Source organism: Salvia splendens, chromosome 15 (assembly GCF_004379255.2).
Source record: "Salvia splendens isolate huo1 chromosome 15, SspV2, whole genome shotgun sequence".
Lineage (NCBI taxonomy): Eukaryota > Viridiplantae > Streptophyta > Magnoliopsida > Lamiales > Lamiaceae > Salvia > Salvia splendens.
The window spans coordinates 8,256,480-8,272,117 of record NC_056046.1 but is presented as its reverse complement, the minus strand read 5'-3'; the positions used below and the strand labels follow the sequence as shown (position 1 = coordinate 8,272,117).

The 15,638-nt window shown below is 37.5% G+C and overlaps 4 protein-coding genes across 8 annotated transcripts; 3 read left to right on the top strand and 1 right to left on the bottom strand.

Moving 5' to 3' along the window:
* Positions 1 to 797: 797 nt before the first annotated feature.
* LOC121766602 (RNA-binding protein 48-like) lies at positions 798 to 4,833 on the top strand. Of its 2 annotated transcripts, none has more exons than XM_042162884.1 (10): positions 798 to 983; positions 2,290 to 2,472; positions 2,661 to 2,741; positions 2,853 to 2,936; positions 3,129 to 3,209; positions 3,810 to 3,949; positions 4,021 to 4,126; positions 4,218 to 4,287; positions 4,374 to 4,436; positions 4,646 to 4,833. In XM_042162884.1, exons 3-10 carry the CDS (start codon positions 2,680 to 2,682, stop codon positions 4,718 to 4,720), a joined length of 681 nt encoding a protein of 226 aa, XP_042018818.1. In that variant the 5' UTR covers positions 798 to 983; positions 2,290 to 2,472; positions 2,661 to 2,679; the 3' UTR covers positions 4,721 to 4,833. The 2 variants fall into 2 exon arrangements, with proteins under 2 accessions (XP_042018818.1, XP_042018819.1); XM_042162885.1 differs by having other exon boundaries at positions 2,631 to 2,741.
* Positions 4,834 to 5,085: 252 nt separating this feature from the next.
* Positions 5,086 to 8,349, top strand: LOC121768282 (CRS2-associated factor 2, chloroplastic-like). Its single transcript, XM_042164724.1, has 6 exons — positions 5,086 to 5,746; positions 6,817 to 6,944; positions 7,085 to 7,310; positions 7,447 to 7,574; positions 7,660 to 7,804; positions 7,885 to 8,349. The coding sequence occupies exons 1-6, from the start codon at positions 5,086 to 5,088 to the stop codon at positions 8,241 to 8,243; spliced, it is 1,647 nt and encodes a 548-aa protein (XP_042020658.1). The 3' UTR covers positions 8,244 to 8,349.
* Positions 8,350 to 8,527: 178 nt separating this feature from the next.
* LOC121768283 lies at positions 8,528 to 11,078 on the top strand. Of its 4 annotated transcripts, none has more exons than XM_042164727.1 (9): positions 8,528 to 8,721; positions 9,108 to 9,462; positions 9,616 to 9,649; positions 9,766 to 9,969; positions 10,119 to 10,196; positions 10,280 to 10,345; positions 10,468 to 10,559; positions 10,664 to 10,711; positions 10,824 to 11,078. In XM_042164727.1, the coding sequence occupies exons 2-9, from the start codon at positions 9,158 to 9,160 to the stop codon at positions 10,909 to 10,911; spliced, it is 915 nt and encodes a 304-aa protein (XP_042020661.1). In that variant the 5' UTR covers positions 8,528 to 8,721; positions 9,108 to 9,157; the 3' UTR covers positions 10,912 to 11,078. The 4 variants fall into 4 exon arrangements, with proteins under 4 accessions (XP_042020661.1, XP_042020662.1, XP_042020660.1 ...); XM_042164728.1 differs by having other exon boundaries at positions 8,529 to 8,721; positions 9,222 to 9,462; XM_042164726.1 differs by having other exon boundaries at positions 8,529 to 8,721; positions 9,129 to 9,462.
* Positions 11,001 to 15,208, bottom strand: LOC121768284 (signal recognition particle receptor subunit beta-like). The gene is made up of 7 exons (XM_042164729.1): positions 15,057 to 15,208; positions 14,822 to 14,968; positions 13,848 to 13,930; positions 13,652 to 13,738; positions 13,256 to 13,404; positions 13,020 to 13,151; positions 11,001 to 11,372 (listed from the first exon to the last, which is right to left on the bottom strand). The coding sequence occupies exons 2-7, from the start codon at positions 14,964 to 14,966 to the stop codon at positions 11,183 to 11,185; spliced, it is 786 nt and encodes a 261-aa protein (XP_042020663.1). The 5' UTR covers positions 14,967 to 14,968; positions 15,057 to 15,208; the 3' UTR covers positions 11,001 to 11,182.
* Positions 15,209 to 15,638: the final 430 nt, after the last annotated feature.

Below are 15,638 nucleotides of genomic sequence, written 5' to 3'. Positions count from 1 at the left end.
GCTCAATTCTTTTCCGACCAAATCAAAACAGTGTGGAAGTCAGCTTATCTATGTGTACAGTCAAGACTTTAAAAGTCATCCAAAAGATCAACTTTATGGGATATGCGTATTTATCAACCTGTCGTAACTCGACTCTTTTCCTTGCTTCGACTTTTCTTCTCATTTTTTACGCTATTGGTATTCATGAATTCATTTTTTTATATTGTTAGTGAAATTTGTCTATTTTTAGAATTTACGTGTTTGCTTTTTTATTCTAATTAACAAGTCTTTGAAACATCTTTAAAAATTGGAAAATAGAAATGAGAATAATGTGATAATAAATTCTAGTACCGTCTACCGAAATTATGGTAAGTTTAAACTTTATTTCTCTAATGAGCGAGTCTTATTTCTCACTTACATTGCTTCAATTACCTTTCTGCTTTATTTTTCTTATGTTACTAATTTTGAATGAACGACTTTTGTCATCCACTACTAAAACTATGTTTTTTGGATGTAAATAGAATTTTAAATTAATAAAATACTAGTATTATATTTAGAAAATTATTGAAGTTTAATTGGTTCTAGGATTTTGGAAGTATTTCTAATGCAGTATTTGCTATTTTTTCAGAATCATACAGATCATGTATGTATCAGCTTAATAAATTTAATTAATTAGAATTAAATAAAAATTATAATTAAATAAAAATAAATTCTTAAATCGAGTATATAGGTTATGGGCCGAAATTTGGGCCAAATACTTTTGCAATTGGGAAAGCATTTTAACTAAAAGAAAAAGTAAAGCAGAAATTTACAAAAGTACAATTATGTAAGTAAGCAATTTCTACTTTAGAAACAGTCGTACATTGGCCGATTGCCGCCAACGGCGTTGTTTCCATGTTCCGACGACATTCAACCGCCAACCGTCGCGCGTGCCTTCCTTTCTCATTCGTCATCTGCTTCCAATCCCACAGTATACAATCGCACATACAGTCACATTTATATAGGTAAAATTCTATCATTTCTCCATCAATTTCTTGTTAATTCACGATTTAGAAATAGAATTAAGCTTACAATTTGATTTGGGTTGAGAAGGAATCCACTCCTAGGTTGAAACATTATATTGAAAGGACTGAATACTATAGTTCCCTAATTTGATGAATTGGATTTTCTGCTTTAGTTAATAGCTGAATTAGGATTTTTTTTCTTGCTTTAATCTATTTAAATTTGTTTTATGTATAACTGAGACTGAGAGTAAATACAGTCCATTAGAATTGAGGTTTGTGAAATAGATTAGGGCCATGTGGGTAATACTAAGGACCACAAATTATGAAGTTTAATTGAATTTGGGAGTTTCTTTAAACTACTGTAAATAATCTGAAGTTGTATTATAAGCTTATTAAGTAATGGGGTTTGATAATGATTGTGAGTGGAATCGAGACTTAGAGTAGGAGGCATGTACTGATCGAAAGGTAGGCCTAGAATATTGAAGTATGATTTGAAATGTACATTTGAGTAGTACTATAAAGTTTTGTGAGTTATTTGACACATAAGCAGTAGAATGTTATAATGCTCAAGAACTTAGGAGAGGATAATTCTTGTTAAACCAACAGAATTTGGGATTTTACTTGTGTGGATCTTGCATTTTATACTAAGTTGAGATTATAGTGTTGGTAGAAAGGTATGCCTTAGATGTTTGAGGGGTAATTAGAGATCACTTCTTGTAACAAATAGAGGATGGGAAGAATAGTTTAATGGAGTAAGTTGGAATTTAAAGGAGACTTTTTAGCACGCTGAATCTGTATTCCGTCCCTTCATTCTCAAGTTCTGGATCTGCCGCTGTCTATAATTGATGCTCATTTTATACCTCTAAGATCAAAGGAAATGCTAATTGAGGTCGTTAATTTTTGTCATATTACTACAAGTATAAGAAACATTTTTTGTTTATCACTGCATTAATAACGCATCGCTTCAAAACGGAGGGGGCAGAATTTATTAGTAGTATATAAAAATTAAATATAATATTTTAATATATTTTTTAATAATAAAATAATACCTCAACTTCCCATTAAAAATGAAACGTTTTCTAAAATGCAAACGACGTCATCTCTACTTTTTCATCTTTCTTACTATACTCTTTATTCATTAACTCACAAAAAACACAACATATTATTGTTGTGTTGTTGCTGCTGTTATTGTTAAATTCGTAGTTCCTATTCGCAATATACATTCGATTCGTCTCAGCTCGATTATATTGTTGGGTTGTGTTCGAGTGTTATTGTGCTAATTGGTGTTGTTGTGTTGCTGCGATAGTTGCGATCTAGCTGGATTTGAGCTCGAATTGCAACACCCTTAGGAAAATTCAACGCGTCGCTCCTGCCCCCCTGGATCCGCCACTGACGCCAAGAGATCTCAGTGCAGTTCAACCACTTCAGATTCAAAATTTGCAGACTAATACATGAAACCATAGTGGAATCTGCCAAATTATATATTCTTGTACACATTCATTTCTTTCTTAGCTATAATATTTTGTTTTCCGCCAAAAACTTGTACAATAACATATGTAGGCCATAACTTTTGAAGCATGGAGCCCAGTTCCACTTATTCATTTATAATTTTTGAATAAAATTTAAATTCCAATTTTTTTTCTTAAGGTTTCCTCGATTTGTCGTCCCAAATTGCAGTTTATTCGATTGGGAAGCGATGCCTAAATCAAAATACGAGACCCCTGCAGTTCGTGTTTATACAGTTTGTGATGAATCAAGGTTTGTCCTTCAGTTTTTTTCTCTTCCCCCTAATTTTATTCGGGAAATGATAAATGAAGAAAGTTTCAGTTATTGAGCTTAGGATTTCGAGTATTTTGGCTTTGGATGCAGGTACCTGATTGTTAGGAATGTTCCTTCTTTGGGTTGTGGAGATGAGCTCTTGAAATTGTTCTCTACTTATGGCCGAGTTGCAGAGTACGTTATTGCATACTTCTGAATGATTTAAGAAGAATAAATAGAATTTTTGATGGATTTTATGCAGATTGCTTTAGAAAGGTAGTGCTGTTATTGTATGTAAGAAATGAAGAAAGTGTGTACTGTTTTTTCATGGAAATTTGATGTGAAAGTGCAAATAGTGATGGTGTTGTGATTGTTATTATTGGTCAGATGTAAGCCGATGGATTCGGAAGAATGTGAGGCTTATACCGATGTTTATTGGATCAAATTTCATCAACTCAGCAATGCTAGGTGATTTTACCTATTTGATGCTTTGCATTTCATGGATATTTGTGTTCTAATTGAGTAGTTATGTTGCTTAATCAGTCAGTGATTCCATACTTGATGCATTTGGTGATTGGGGAAGGAGGTTTCTGTGATTTGTTTTCTTTTGGTAAATATGTGTAATTGTGTGTAAAATGTATTGGAATATGTATAATATCTGTGGTGATTTGTGTGGAAAAGGGGCATTCTACAATTTATTTATCTTGATTAGTAAGTGTTTATGCATGTATTCTTTTGTGTGGTTTCACATGAGTGCAACATATTGTGTGTTGTTTATAGGTTAGGTTAGGTGCGAGCATTGGTGCATGTGTAGAAAATGTCATTTACGATTTGTTTCTTGTGACGAATATGTACATTCGCACTCATCCAGGAGTTGGTTTTTCATTATGTGCAGCATATTACGCGTGTAACTTAGGCGCACGTATAGGTGAGTTTTTGCGGGAAAGGCCAGTTTACGAATGTGTTTCTGGTGTATATACAAGTTCTGTGCATATAATGTATTACGTGCGTTTCAAAAATTTGCCACAGGTGTAGAGGCTTAATTCTTGAATCTGATGTTGGTGATAGGTTTGCCAAAAGAAAGATAGACGAGTCTGTGTTTCTAGGAAACCAAATACAAGTGACATATGCACCCGAGTATGAGAGCCTCTCTGACACAAAAGAGAAGTTAGAAGGACGGAGGAAGGAAGTTCTAGCACGACTTAACCGTAAGTCCTTGTTGCTGCAGAGTTCCTCTTATCCATTGCATTGCTTGTGAAACCTTCCAATTTTCTTTCAGCAAGAAGATCTAAAGGCCATTCGGATTCTAGGAGAGAGCCTTCCTCAGCTTCCACTCCTTCGATCAAGGGGTCAGGTCCCCCTACTTCTTCTTCCTTATCTCAAAGGTACTCCTCCTACACTTGGCCCCCTTAGCAAGTTCGTTCAAAAATTTCACGTTTCGTGATGTTTGGATACGCCTTGTCCGTTTATTTTTAGGAAATTGGGCGAGTCACGGGCTGGTATCACAGGACATGCTTCCTCCATGCCATTAGTCTCTTCGGATAAGGTTGTTGGGTTGGTTTATAAGTGAATTTTCTCGGAAGTAAATCGCTTTCGTTTAGAATCATCCTTCCTTGACTTGAATCCTGGCAGGAATATTTTCCATCAGAATCGATGAATCAAACGGTTAAGTTGGTTAGGGAGAAACTGAATAAGGTGACTAAATTCCATATCCCCCCTTCTTTCTTTGTATTTTCTTTTTCATTAGTACTATCAGTTTATAGCTTTTATGATTATTATTATTATTATTATTATTATTATTATTATTATTATTATTATTATTATTATTATTATTATTATTATTATTATTATTATTATTATTATTATTATTATTATTATTATATTCACGTCACTGTATTATACAGATAGAATCAAGTTCCGAGCATGGGGCGTTGGGGTCCTCCAAGAAGGCGCGTGTCGACAATAGAAGAAGAATCTAGAAATATAATGTGAATATACATATGTATTGTATTTGAATTTTCATCGATGTGGTAATGTGTATGCTTCGAGTTTGCTTATCACAAACTAACCACTGAGGTGGAGTATTTTACCATGCCAAAAATACATAAACAACATACAAATTTTCCACACAACAAAAGTATGAATACTGATTTCTAATCATCAAATCACGATATACGCTTACTCAATTTATTAATGTATAAAAAACGTAGTTCAATTTTCTCAGTCAATTAATGTTCCAATATTAACGTTCCGACCCCTCAACTTTGAAATATTCTGAATTTTCCCCTCAAAATATCCATGCAACTCATCTTCTTCACATTTCTCCCGTAGAAATCACATTTCCATGGCGATTCTCTCATCACTCCCAAATCCAAACCTCTTCTCATCTCTCCCCACCACTCCACCCCCCTCCAGCCGCCCCTCTGTCCCCCAAAAGCCCCCAATCCAACCCCCCAAATACCCCCCTTTAAAATCCAAACGCCCCCCAAAATCAGATCCTTCCACCAACCCCGCCTTCAATTCCCACCACCGCACCTCCAAATACTACAAACCCGTCAAGCCCGGGCAGAAACTCCACCCCGACGACAACGATGACCGCGCCGTCGTCGTCGGAAATTCCGGAATTTCCTACCAATTGCCCGGCGCCCCTTTCGAATTCATGTACAGCTATTCCGAGACGCCTAGGGCTCAGCCTCTGGCGATTCGGGAGCCCGCATTTCTGCCCTTCGCCCCTCCCACGATGCCGCGCCCGTGGACGGGGAAGGCGCCGGTGAAGAAGAGTAAGAGGAATATCAAGCTGTTTGAGCCGTTGGGCGGCTGTGGCGGTGATGATGAAAATCCGAATGAGAATTTGTGGTCGAAGAAGTACGAGATGCTGAGGGGCTATGAGATGGGGAAGTTCAATGTGAGGCCGCGGAAGGAGGTGTTGGGGGCGCCGCTGACGAGGACGGAGATGAGAGAGATGGTGAAACACTTGTTGTCCACTAACAAACAGGTGAATTTAGGTGAGTTCGTTTTATGGAGAGATTGTTTGTTGCTGCTGTTTTGTACTTGTTTGTTTTTCATTTTGTGTTGGGATGATGGGGATTTTGTGAGTTATTGTGTTATGAGTTATGATGCTTCAAGATTGTTATTGCCGTCTGGTTTGGTTTGGTTTGTTTGAGTTTCTAGTTATTGGGATGTTTGCATTTAGTGAGTTATTGTACTATGTTGCTTTAAAATTGTGTCTTGCTGTTTTATTTGCTTTTGTTTCTGTTTCGTGAGAGTTGCATTTTTGGATTAGTTAAGTGGGATTGTGTGTGTGTGTGTTTTCTCCTTGTTTGGATTTCATGTTGGGATGGGGAATTTAGGTGAGTTAATGTGTTGTGATGTATCAAAATTGTTTCTTCCTGTTTTGTTTCTTGTTGTTTCAGTTTCTTGAAAGTTGCAAGGAAATTGGGTTCTTGTTTCGCATTGGGATCATGGGAATTTACTGATTTAATGTTATGATACTTCAAAAATTGTTTTGTTCTGTTGTAATTGTTGTTTTTCAGTTTATTTAAGTGGGATTGTGTGTGTGTGTGATTTCTCCTTGTTTGGATTTCATGTTGGGATGGGGAATTTAGGTGAGTTAATGTGTTGTGATGTATCAAAATTGTTTCTTCCTGTTTTGTTTCTTGTTGTTTCAGTTTCTTGAAAGTTGCAAGGAAATTGGGATTATGGTTTTCTTCTTGTTTCGCATTGGGATCATGGGAATTTACTGATTTAATGTTATGATACTTCAAAAATTGTTTTGTGCTGTTGTAATTGTTGTTTTTCAGTTTATTTAGTGCTGGATGCATTATGCTCTTTTCTTGTTTGGATATATTAGGGTGATTGGGATTTAGGTTGAGTTAATGCATTATGATGCTTCAGAACTGTTTCTTGCTATTTCACTTGCTGTTTTTTCAGTTACTTGAGAGCTGCATTTCTAGATAACTTCAGTGGGATTATGTCTTTTTGTTTTGATTTTGTGCTGGGATGAGGATTTCAGATAGTGTCGGGTTTTATAAGGTTAATAAACATTGTTGCTTGATTGAAATGTTGAATTCTGCAGGTAGAGATGGATTAACACATAATATGCTGGAGCTGATACACACACATTGGAGGAGACAGCCTGTTTGTAAAGTCCGTTGTTTGGGTGTCCCAACTGTCGACATGAATAACATATGCCGGTGCATTGAGGTTCTCACTTTCTCATCGGATTTTGGTGATCATAAGTTCTTGGCTTAGTCTTGCTGATGCTTTTGCTACTAGAATTGCCATGGACATCTTGTTCATTTATGACTACCTAACGACTGACGGACTAAGTACTGATCATGCAGGAAAAATCCGGTGGCAAGATAATTTATAGGATGGGCGGAGTGTTGTACCTGTTCCGTGGCAGAAACTATGATCACCAAAAACGGCCTCACTTCCCGATAATGCTTTGGAAACCAGCTACACCAGTTTATCCGAAGCTTATACAAGATGCCCCCGAGGGGCTGACGAAGGAAGAAGCAGATGAGTTGAGAATGAAAGGGAAAAGGCTTCTCCCAATCCGTAAATTAGGTACCAACTCATAAAACGTGTATTGCTTCGTATTTTTTCGTAATCTAAAAAACTAGGGCTTATATTTCAAAGACATGAGCTTTTGTCATCTTGTTGATGTTAACTTGCTTTTGTGCCAAATCGTGTCCGTTTTTAGCAAAAAATGGGGTTTACATCACCCTGGTGAGGGATGTTAGGACCGCATTTGAAGGGTCCGAATTGGTGAGGATAGATTGCCGAGGGTTGCAACCTAGTGATTACAAGAAGATAGGAGCTAAGTTGAAGGTTTGTATCTGTTTCTTCGCTGCTGTTCAGTATTGTTTTTCCCCTAACAATCTCTCTAATCTCATTTCACATTCCTTGACTGCAGGAATTGGTGCCCTGCGTGCTGCTATCGTTCGATGATGAGCAAATACTGATGTGGAGAGGAAGGGAGTGGAAATCAATGTATCGGAACGAAGTTCCTCAGATATACCTACCTTCTGCTAATGACTCGTCCCCTACAGATCTTTTGGGTTTGTACAGAACTATTCTCTTCCTCACAAATGGTGATCGGCATTTTTGTCTAATTGTATTGTTTTTTTGTGCAAATCAGATACGGAGTCGAGGCAGGTAAGCCCTAAGATGATGGCGCTCTGGCAACGGGCCATTGAGTCAGGAAGAGCATCGGTTCTGCATGAGGTTAACGTGAGCCCGGACGAGCTTCTTTCGAAGGTGGAGGAGTTTGAGAGCGCGTCTCAGGCAATCACACACTCTTATCCCGCCACGATCTATTCGGATGACCGGAGATCGTCACCAGATTCTAGAGCGCTAGTTGGAGAGGATGAGGATGATTTTAGTGAAGATGATGAGTGTTTTGATGCAGTGGAATCTCAAGTTCCATTAGGATCACTGCCAATAGATCTGTTAGCAATGCAATTCAGCGATGGTGATGAATCTGATTATGAGAATTAGAGATAGGATGTATATATACGTATAGTTCTTGCCAATTTTGTAATTCAAACACAGTGTAACTATTCTTGGCCAATAATCAATAAATGTGTAGTCGTTTATGATAAAATTAAATCTTGAAATTGGGAATAATGATTAGATAGCGGTCAATATTGATATGAGATGGAAGATTTCAATTTGGAGTAGCTTTTATTTATTTTATCATGTTCACGAGTGAAATGCAGCCACGTGTCAGCAACGGATCTTGATCAGAGGATACTGAATAAAGGTCATATGGCGGAGTAGAAGAGCTTTCGTGAAATTGAAAAAAAAAAAAAAAAGTCTCTCTTGACTGATCCCGAAAATCCCGCACCCCATCTCTAACGAACATAGCTGAGAATTAGGAAGCGGAGTTTTGGGATTTTTCGGATTGCAGGAGAAAAAGGAAAAGACCTCCCAATTCTAGAATCTCTGATCAAACATTCATTTCGAGAAAATTCAGGTATCAATCATCATTTCTTCACTTTTTAAATCTCTCTACAAAATTGATAGCTTTGAATGCAAATATAAGTCTGAATAAGTCCGTTTTTTCTTTCTAAACATATATATGCGAGCCTTTTTTACTTTTAGTACTATGTGAAAAGGTTGTTTTTTTGTATATATTCATTTTATCTGCAGTAATATTTGCTGATGAAATTGGTTTTAAGTTTGCTGCTAGTAATGAATTTGGCTCGATTGTGTTACTTGTGTTGTGTTGTCCATTATGCTATCAACACACACAATTTTACAAATTTTGATGTTGGAATTCACCAAAAATGTCAAGAATATACACAATTCCAAGATAAGATAGCTGTTTTCATGCTTTAATGAACTAAAATGTTGATATAGTTTTGAAATTTTGATTAGAAGAAGGGTTGTATGTTGCTTGGTGGCCTGTGATGGCAACGGACACGACTGCCCTGAGCTACTGGCTGAACTGGAGATTCTTGCTGTGTGCAATAGGGATTGTGGTGGCTATGATCGTTGCAGCGCTCGTTATATGGAGGTATGAAGGGCGCAGGCCGCCCAGTAGCCGTAGAAGTGGGGATCAGAGGAACAAGGGTGCATCTTGGGCAACAAGTTCGAGCTCAATCCATCCTGTTTGGCTGCTTGGTTATCGGATTGTTGCTTTCTGCACCTTACTAGGATTGATTCTTGCTGATACTATTCTCCATGGTGTTGGCATATTCTACTACTACACGCAGTTAAGGCCGTTGCTTTTGATTACAATATGCTTCTTGACCACTTTCAATTTTTTGCAGTTTTAGTAGAATTGAGAGTGTTCTAATAATTCTGTATTTTCACATAAGTAGCTTATGGTTTAAGTTAATTTTGTTATGATAATTCCATTTTGCAGGTGGACGTTCACATTGGTCACCATCTATTTTGGGGTATGTCACATAAATTTACATTTCCTAATGTATTGTAATTTACAAACTCTCATTATATTGCTACTTATTTGATCTTGTAACATACTATATTCACATAAGTTTCTTATGTTCTGTAGATGGCTTCATCTCTCTCCATCCTCGGATGTCTGCGTTGCTGCATTAAAAGGGAGACGAAGGGGGATCATTCCATCGTTGCAGATACAGAGCATGGCCTGTTTGTACCACCACTGGACACCACAAAAACAAGCTTGAACGGCTCTCACAACCCTACCCTTGTAACTCCATCTATCGCAGAATATGCCTTTCAAATAATCTTTCAGGTAGTTTTTCTCCAAAATCATGAAAAAACATCATTTGTTTCTGCAAATGCAGTCAATTAGTCTATTTTAAGACAAGAACTTGCGATATAGTAGTGTAAGATTTTTCTTGCTCGTGTTTATCGCTTCCTTCTCCTTCTACTTGGTTGCAGATATGTGCTGGGGCTGTCATGCTCACTGATTCAGTGTATTGGCTCGTACTGTACAGCAAAGAAGACAATATATCCTTTGTAAGTAGAATGTTATGATAATACTCCTATGGACTATTGATTGTGTAATGTGTATTCAGTTTGCTTTATTCTATCCAACACAGCTGCACGTTTGCATGCATTCCGTCAACGCAGTTTTCCTCCTCGGTGACACCATTTTAAACGCCCTGGTATTCTCGGAAAGCCCTTTTCTCTTTCTTTTACTTGGACGAGAGCCTGCAAACCCATACAGAATTGGTCGCTTTGCTTTGAAGATTTATCGACTAAAACAAGTGTGATTTTTGCCTTGCAGAGTTTCCCCTTCTTTCGAATTGCTTATTTTGCTCTGTGGACATGTGTATTCGTCATTTTCCAGTGGATCATCCATGCTTGTGTTTCAATGAGGTTTGCATTTTTTTTTTCTTAAAAAATGAAGAAATTAATCGTCTTAGTCATTTTTTAATCAAAATATTTCTAGCATTGTTTGACTTGAAATTTCTGTGTAACAGTTGGCCGTATACCTTCCTAGACTTGTCATCTCCTTATGCACCCTTATGGTAATCTCTCTCTCTCTCTCTCTCTCTCTCTCTCTCTCTCTCACACACACACACACACTAAACTTTACCCTCTTCATTCTATATGCTCATAGTTGATGAACAAATTTGGCAGGTATCTGGGTGTTGGCTTGATGCATATTCCATTATATGGGATCTTCTCTGTTATATTCAAGATCAAGCGACGGTATTCATCAAGATAGCAAGACTGCAACAAGACTTTTGAGGGGGAAAAGCTCAACAAAATATACCCTAGATTCTAGAAGCATAAATTGGCCAATACTGAACTGTATGTCTAAACAATTTTTTGTCATACACAACTGACACAAGTATTCTGAGACTGAAAATTAAGAATACAAGGTTATACAAAGAATCCCGCTCTTCTTGCTCTCTCGTCTCTACAGATCTCAATGCTTTTACAGTCACCGGTAGAAAACAAAAATCACAACCATGGTTCTAATTTGGTACAATCAGTCAAGCTTGAACATATTCTCTGATAAACTGCTCCAACTGAGAGATGTCACCAGTTGAACCAGACGTTTCTGCAACTGAGATTTTGTTGAGGCTCTGATGAAATGCAAAAGCTTCTCCAGGTACCCCGAGTGAGTATTCATTAGCAATATCAGCTGAAGATAATGCTGTTCTTGATGCACGGAGCTTGTCGCTGAGCACAAAACAAGAAGTACATAAGGAAATGAGAAATATGATTCGCAATATAAATTTCATTAAATCAAGACATATACCAAAGCAAGTAATACAATAGGAATGCGTTATATGTATCAATGCTTCACCCAATAACCTGAAAAACATCTACTCAAAGCTACTATCATCCTTCATTACCTTTCTGATCCAAGCCTTGATATATATGTCTGTGTATGAATTATTCCAGAGGTGCAAACGGCAATTAGTCCACTTTTAATTAAGGGATAACTGCCTTAAAAGTCACCAACTTTGCCCGAATTCCGGTTTTTCCCACGACCTTTAAAATTGGCGTATAAAGTCACCAACTTTGCCGGGTCGCTGGTATCTCCCAAATTGACCCGACCCTGTGTTTTCCGGCAACTAAGTGTCCTATGTGGCATGCCTGAACGTTGACGTGGATGACATCGGAAAATCATAAAACGGCGTCGTTTCTAACACCTAAAACGACGTCGTTTCATCCCTCACAATCGGCAATTAGGTTTAAATCAAACCTAAAATTGAACCCAACTTTGAACACTCATCAAATCGCTGCAATCTCATGTCAATAATTTTGTCCTAACGGCAATGAGCTTAGACATTATTGCATGAGGTGCCGAGTTCGAGCCCTCTTGACATCAGGTATAATTTCCTCCTATCTAGGAGTTTATTTGTAATTTCCTCCTTTATATAGGAGTTAATTTTTTTTAAAAAAATTGTTTTTTTAATTCCCCATTATTTCGTTTTTTTAATTAAATGTAGAAGGGTTCGGCAATTGTGCTTGAGGATGCAGTGGTGGAAGAGGAGCTCCAGGGAGAATTGATTGGTGTGGTACCAGGATTTGTGGAGATCGGCGGGGAGGGTGCGGCGGAGCTCGGAGGCGGCGCGGCCGTAGCCGTGGTTGGAGATGACGTCGCATTCCCAATTCCAGAAGTCGAGATCGGTGCAATTGGGGACGACGAGGTCGCAATTGAAGGAGGGGGGGAGGTCGTAGGAGAAGACGAGGCCGGAGGGGCAATCGTCGGTGTATAGGGCGGGAGGAGGCTCCGGGAGGGTGGTGGTATTGGAGTGAATCGGGACGTAGCGGACGGAGGGGGGGGGAGGAGGAGCGGTCGGGGAGGCAGAGGGGGGAGTGCGGGCGATGGAGATGATGAGGGCTTGGGCCCAAAGGAAGGCGATGAAGAGCTAGAAACGGGGGTGGGAGGAGAAGTGGATCTTGATGGAATGGAGAGTGGGCTAAACCCTAATTCCCCGTTATTTCATTTTTTTAATTTTGTTTTTTTATATTGCACAATCAATAATTGTTGTCCATGTCAGCCGCCATGAGACGCCACATCAATTAAATACGACACGTCAACGCACTCTTTCGCCGGAAAAACCATCATGGGAAATCGGCGACTAAATGCAAAGTTGGTGACTTTATACGCCAATTTTAAAGGTCGTGGGAAAAACCGGAATTCGGGCAAAGTTGGTGACTTTTAAGGCAGTTATCCCTTTAATTAATTAGTTTAAGATGATATTTTCTGGTGATGCTTGGGGACAGGGGAGTTCTTTATCAGTGAGACATCACGGCATACATATCAAACTAGAAGAAGAGCATTTGTGAAAGAGGTGTCGGAAATAATTATCTTACATTTCCTTCTCGAGTTGTTTTCTGATGAAATCTTTTGTATGTGCTGTAACTTTGTCTACCTTGTTGCACAAGAGTAGCAAAGGGATCTTTCTCTTCACAACACTAGCCTTGGTTAAAATATCATAGAGGTACCTGCATGAATAAATACAACAATATATATAAAAATCAACCCATACAACATGAGAAGAAATTTCGGGCCTCTGCTAGACAATGCTAAAAATCCAAATAGTACGTACTCTGAAGCAGCACGGACATTAGGTAAGAATTCCACAGCATCTACTACAAAAACTATTCCAGCTGCCAGAGGCAAGAATTCATCTAGTTTGGGTTTAAGACGTGAATGCCCAGGAACATCAACAACGTGAACAGGCTTCACTTTTCCCTTCTGCAGCATGTAACCAAATTATATTTAGTTCAACACCTTAGTTATTATACTTAGGTGAAAAATAATAAATGTGTATTTTGCAAGCTGCATACAGCAAAGTAACATATGGAGTAATTTTGGCATTAGAAGATATAAATAATTTATGCTTGAAAATGATATTGTTGCAAGAGACACTACTTAATCAGTTAAACATGCTCGAAGAATTCATCTAAACCCACTTTTCAGAAGAAATAAAAAGGTGCATCACCTTAGTTGTCTCCGAGTGTAGTACGAATGTATCCTCATTTGGTTCCATTGATGTCACAGTACCTTGATGTGAGGAGCCATCCCGAAGCTGGAACATGAAAATTTTAATAAAGTAAACTATAACAGTAGTACAGTACTCGATTCAAGAAAATAGGAAGAGAATACAAATCATCTAAAACTCTTTTTTGCATATGTACCTGGTAAAAAAGAACAGTTTTTCCACTTCCACTTAATCCAGTGAGCACAATGGTATTCGAAGCCCTATGCTTGAAAAGACGAACTGCAGCCACAAGTATTTCAAATAAATGAACAGAGTGAACATACCCATTGTCGCAACTGACAATACAAACCAGAGCATTAAAAAATTACATGTTTAGTGTGCATTACAAATTTTGCACCAAAAGTTTATACACCGAGGCAGTTTTCACCAGAAAAGAAGAAGTTATTTTGCCTGAAACTGGTCATCTCTTTAACATTTGCCATATTACACAATGCAGTCAAACTTGAAGCACAACTGTAACGTGATACAAGAGTTACCTACGATATCCTATCTTGAGAATCATAATTGAACTATTTCATCATAAGACTACCAATTGCTCGAATCTCATTTGAATTTGTTCCATGAAGCATAATGAACTAAGCGTTTACACTCTTTTTGGTTTGATTAAATTATGATCAGCTCAAGCTCCACTCCACAAGTTCAAATAAATAAAATCACACTGAAACTAGCAAACACCTCAACCCTAACGTCACTAGATTATAGCTCTAACAATGTCAGTCCACTGGCAATTAATCAAACTATATTAAACACAATTTGAAGCTCAAAAGAGAAGGACAAATCGAAACATACTTATATAGATCCAACTCGTTCACGTCTTCAAGCTGCCTAAAATTGCCATTGCAATTGTGCATATGGAAACAGCGCAAGAATGAAATTAGGTGATTTTGTATCCACAATTGATTGAATTACTCTAAAGATGAAATTTCAGAATATCGATAACTTAACAACACAGGAGCAATGAGAAGATCGCTATTCGCTTACGACTTATGCAAAATCACATGCACAAACACAATGCCACACGACCAAACAGCTCGAGCAACAGGAAGAAAACAGAATTCAAAATTCACCTCGAGTCGGTAAAAAAAAGCTAAGATTGTTAGGTCAACTTACTGATTAAGAAGAAGAATATAGTGAAAATGACTACTCCGATAGCACCATAGAGCTGCGTTGGCGGGATACTCTGCAAAAATTCGTGTGCTTCATTGTGTAACTGCTGCAATTGGATCTTCAGATTCTCCAATTTCTGGTCATCCATTGCTATTAAAAAAAAGTTCGATATTATCAGAACTCAGAAATAAGTGCATACGATTTGAGCTGTGAAATTCAAGTCGAAAACGAGATCTACCGGCAATTTCTTTTCAAATGAACGAATAAAGAAAGTGTTGGTTTCTCCCAAAAATAATAGAAACCCTAATTGAGCGAGGAGATCACGACGCGACGGAGATTGGATCCTAATTCGACCGGTCCGTTTAATTTTTGCTTTTTTACTTTTAGGAATTTATTTTTTGGTATTTTACTTTACACTGTAGCAGAAATTATTTAACCCTTCCTATAAATTTTTAGAGGATCCGTATATCGCAAAAGTATAGAGATACACGAAATGATCCCTATTTTTTGGATAAAGTATTAATAAAAAATTATCCCTATTATCTTAAAATTAGATCAAGATTTTGTTATATTATCATTTTCCTTAAATTATGTACCATATCATAATTTAAAAAACATTATACTTCTGACATACAACTTAATCCAAATAAATAACTTAATTAAGTATAACAAAAGAATTTCATTACATACTTGTTCAATTAAAAATCTTGAATAACTAATATAAAAATAACACAATGTATAATTCAATTAAAAAAAGTAAATTATTTTATACTCTAATTTGAAGTGGGATCCTTTACTTCTAAGTTCATCAACCATATTT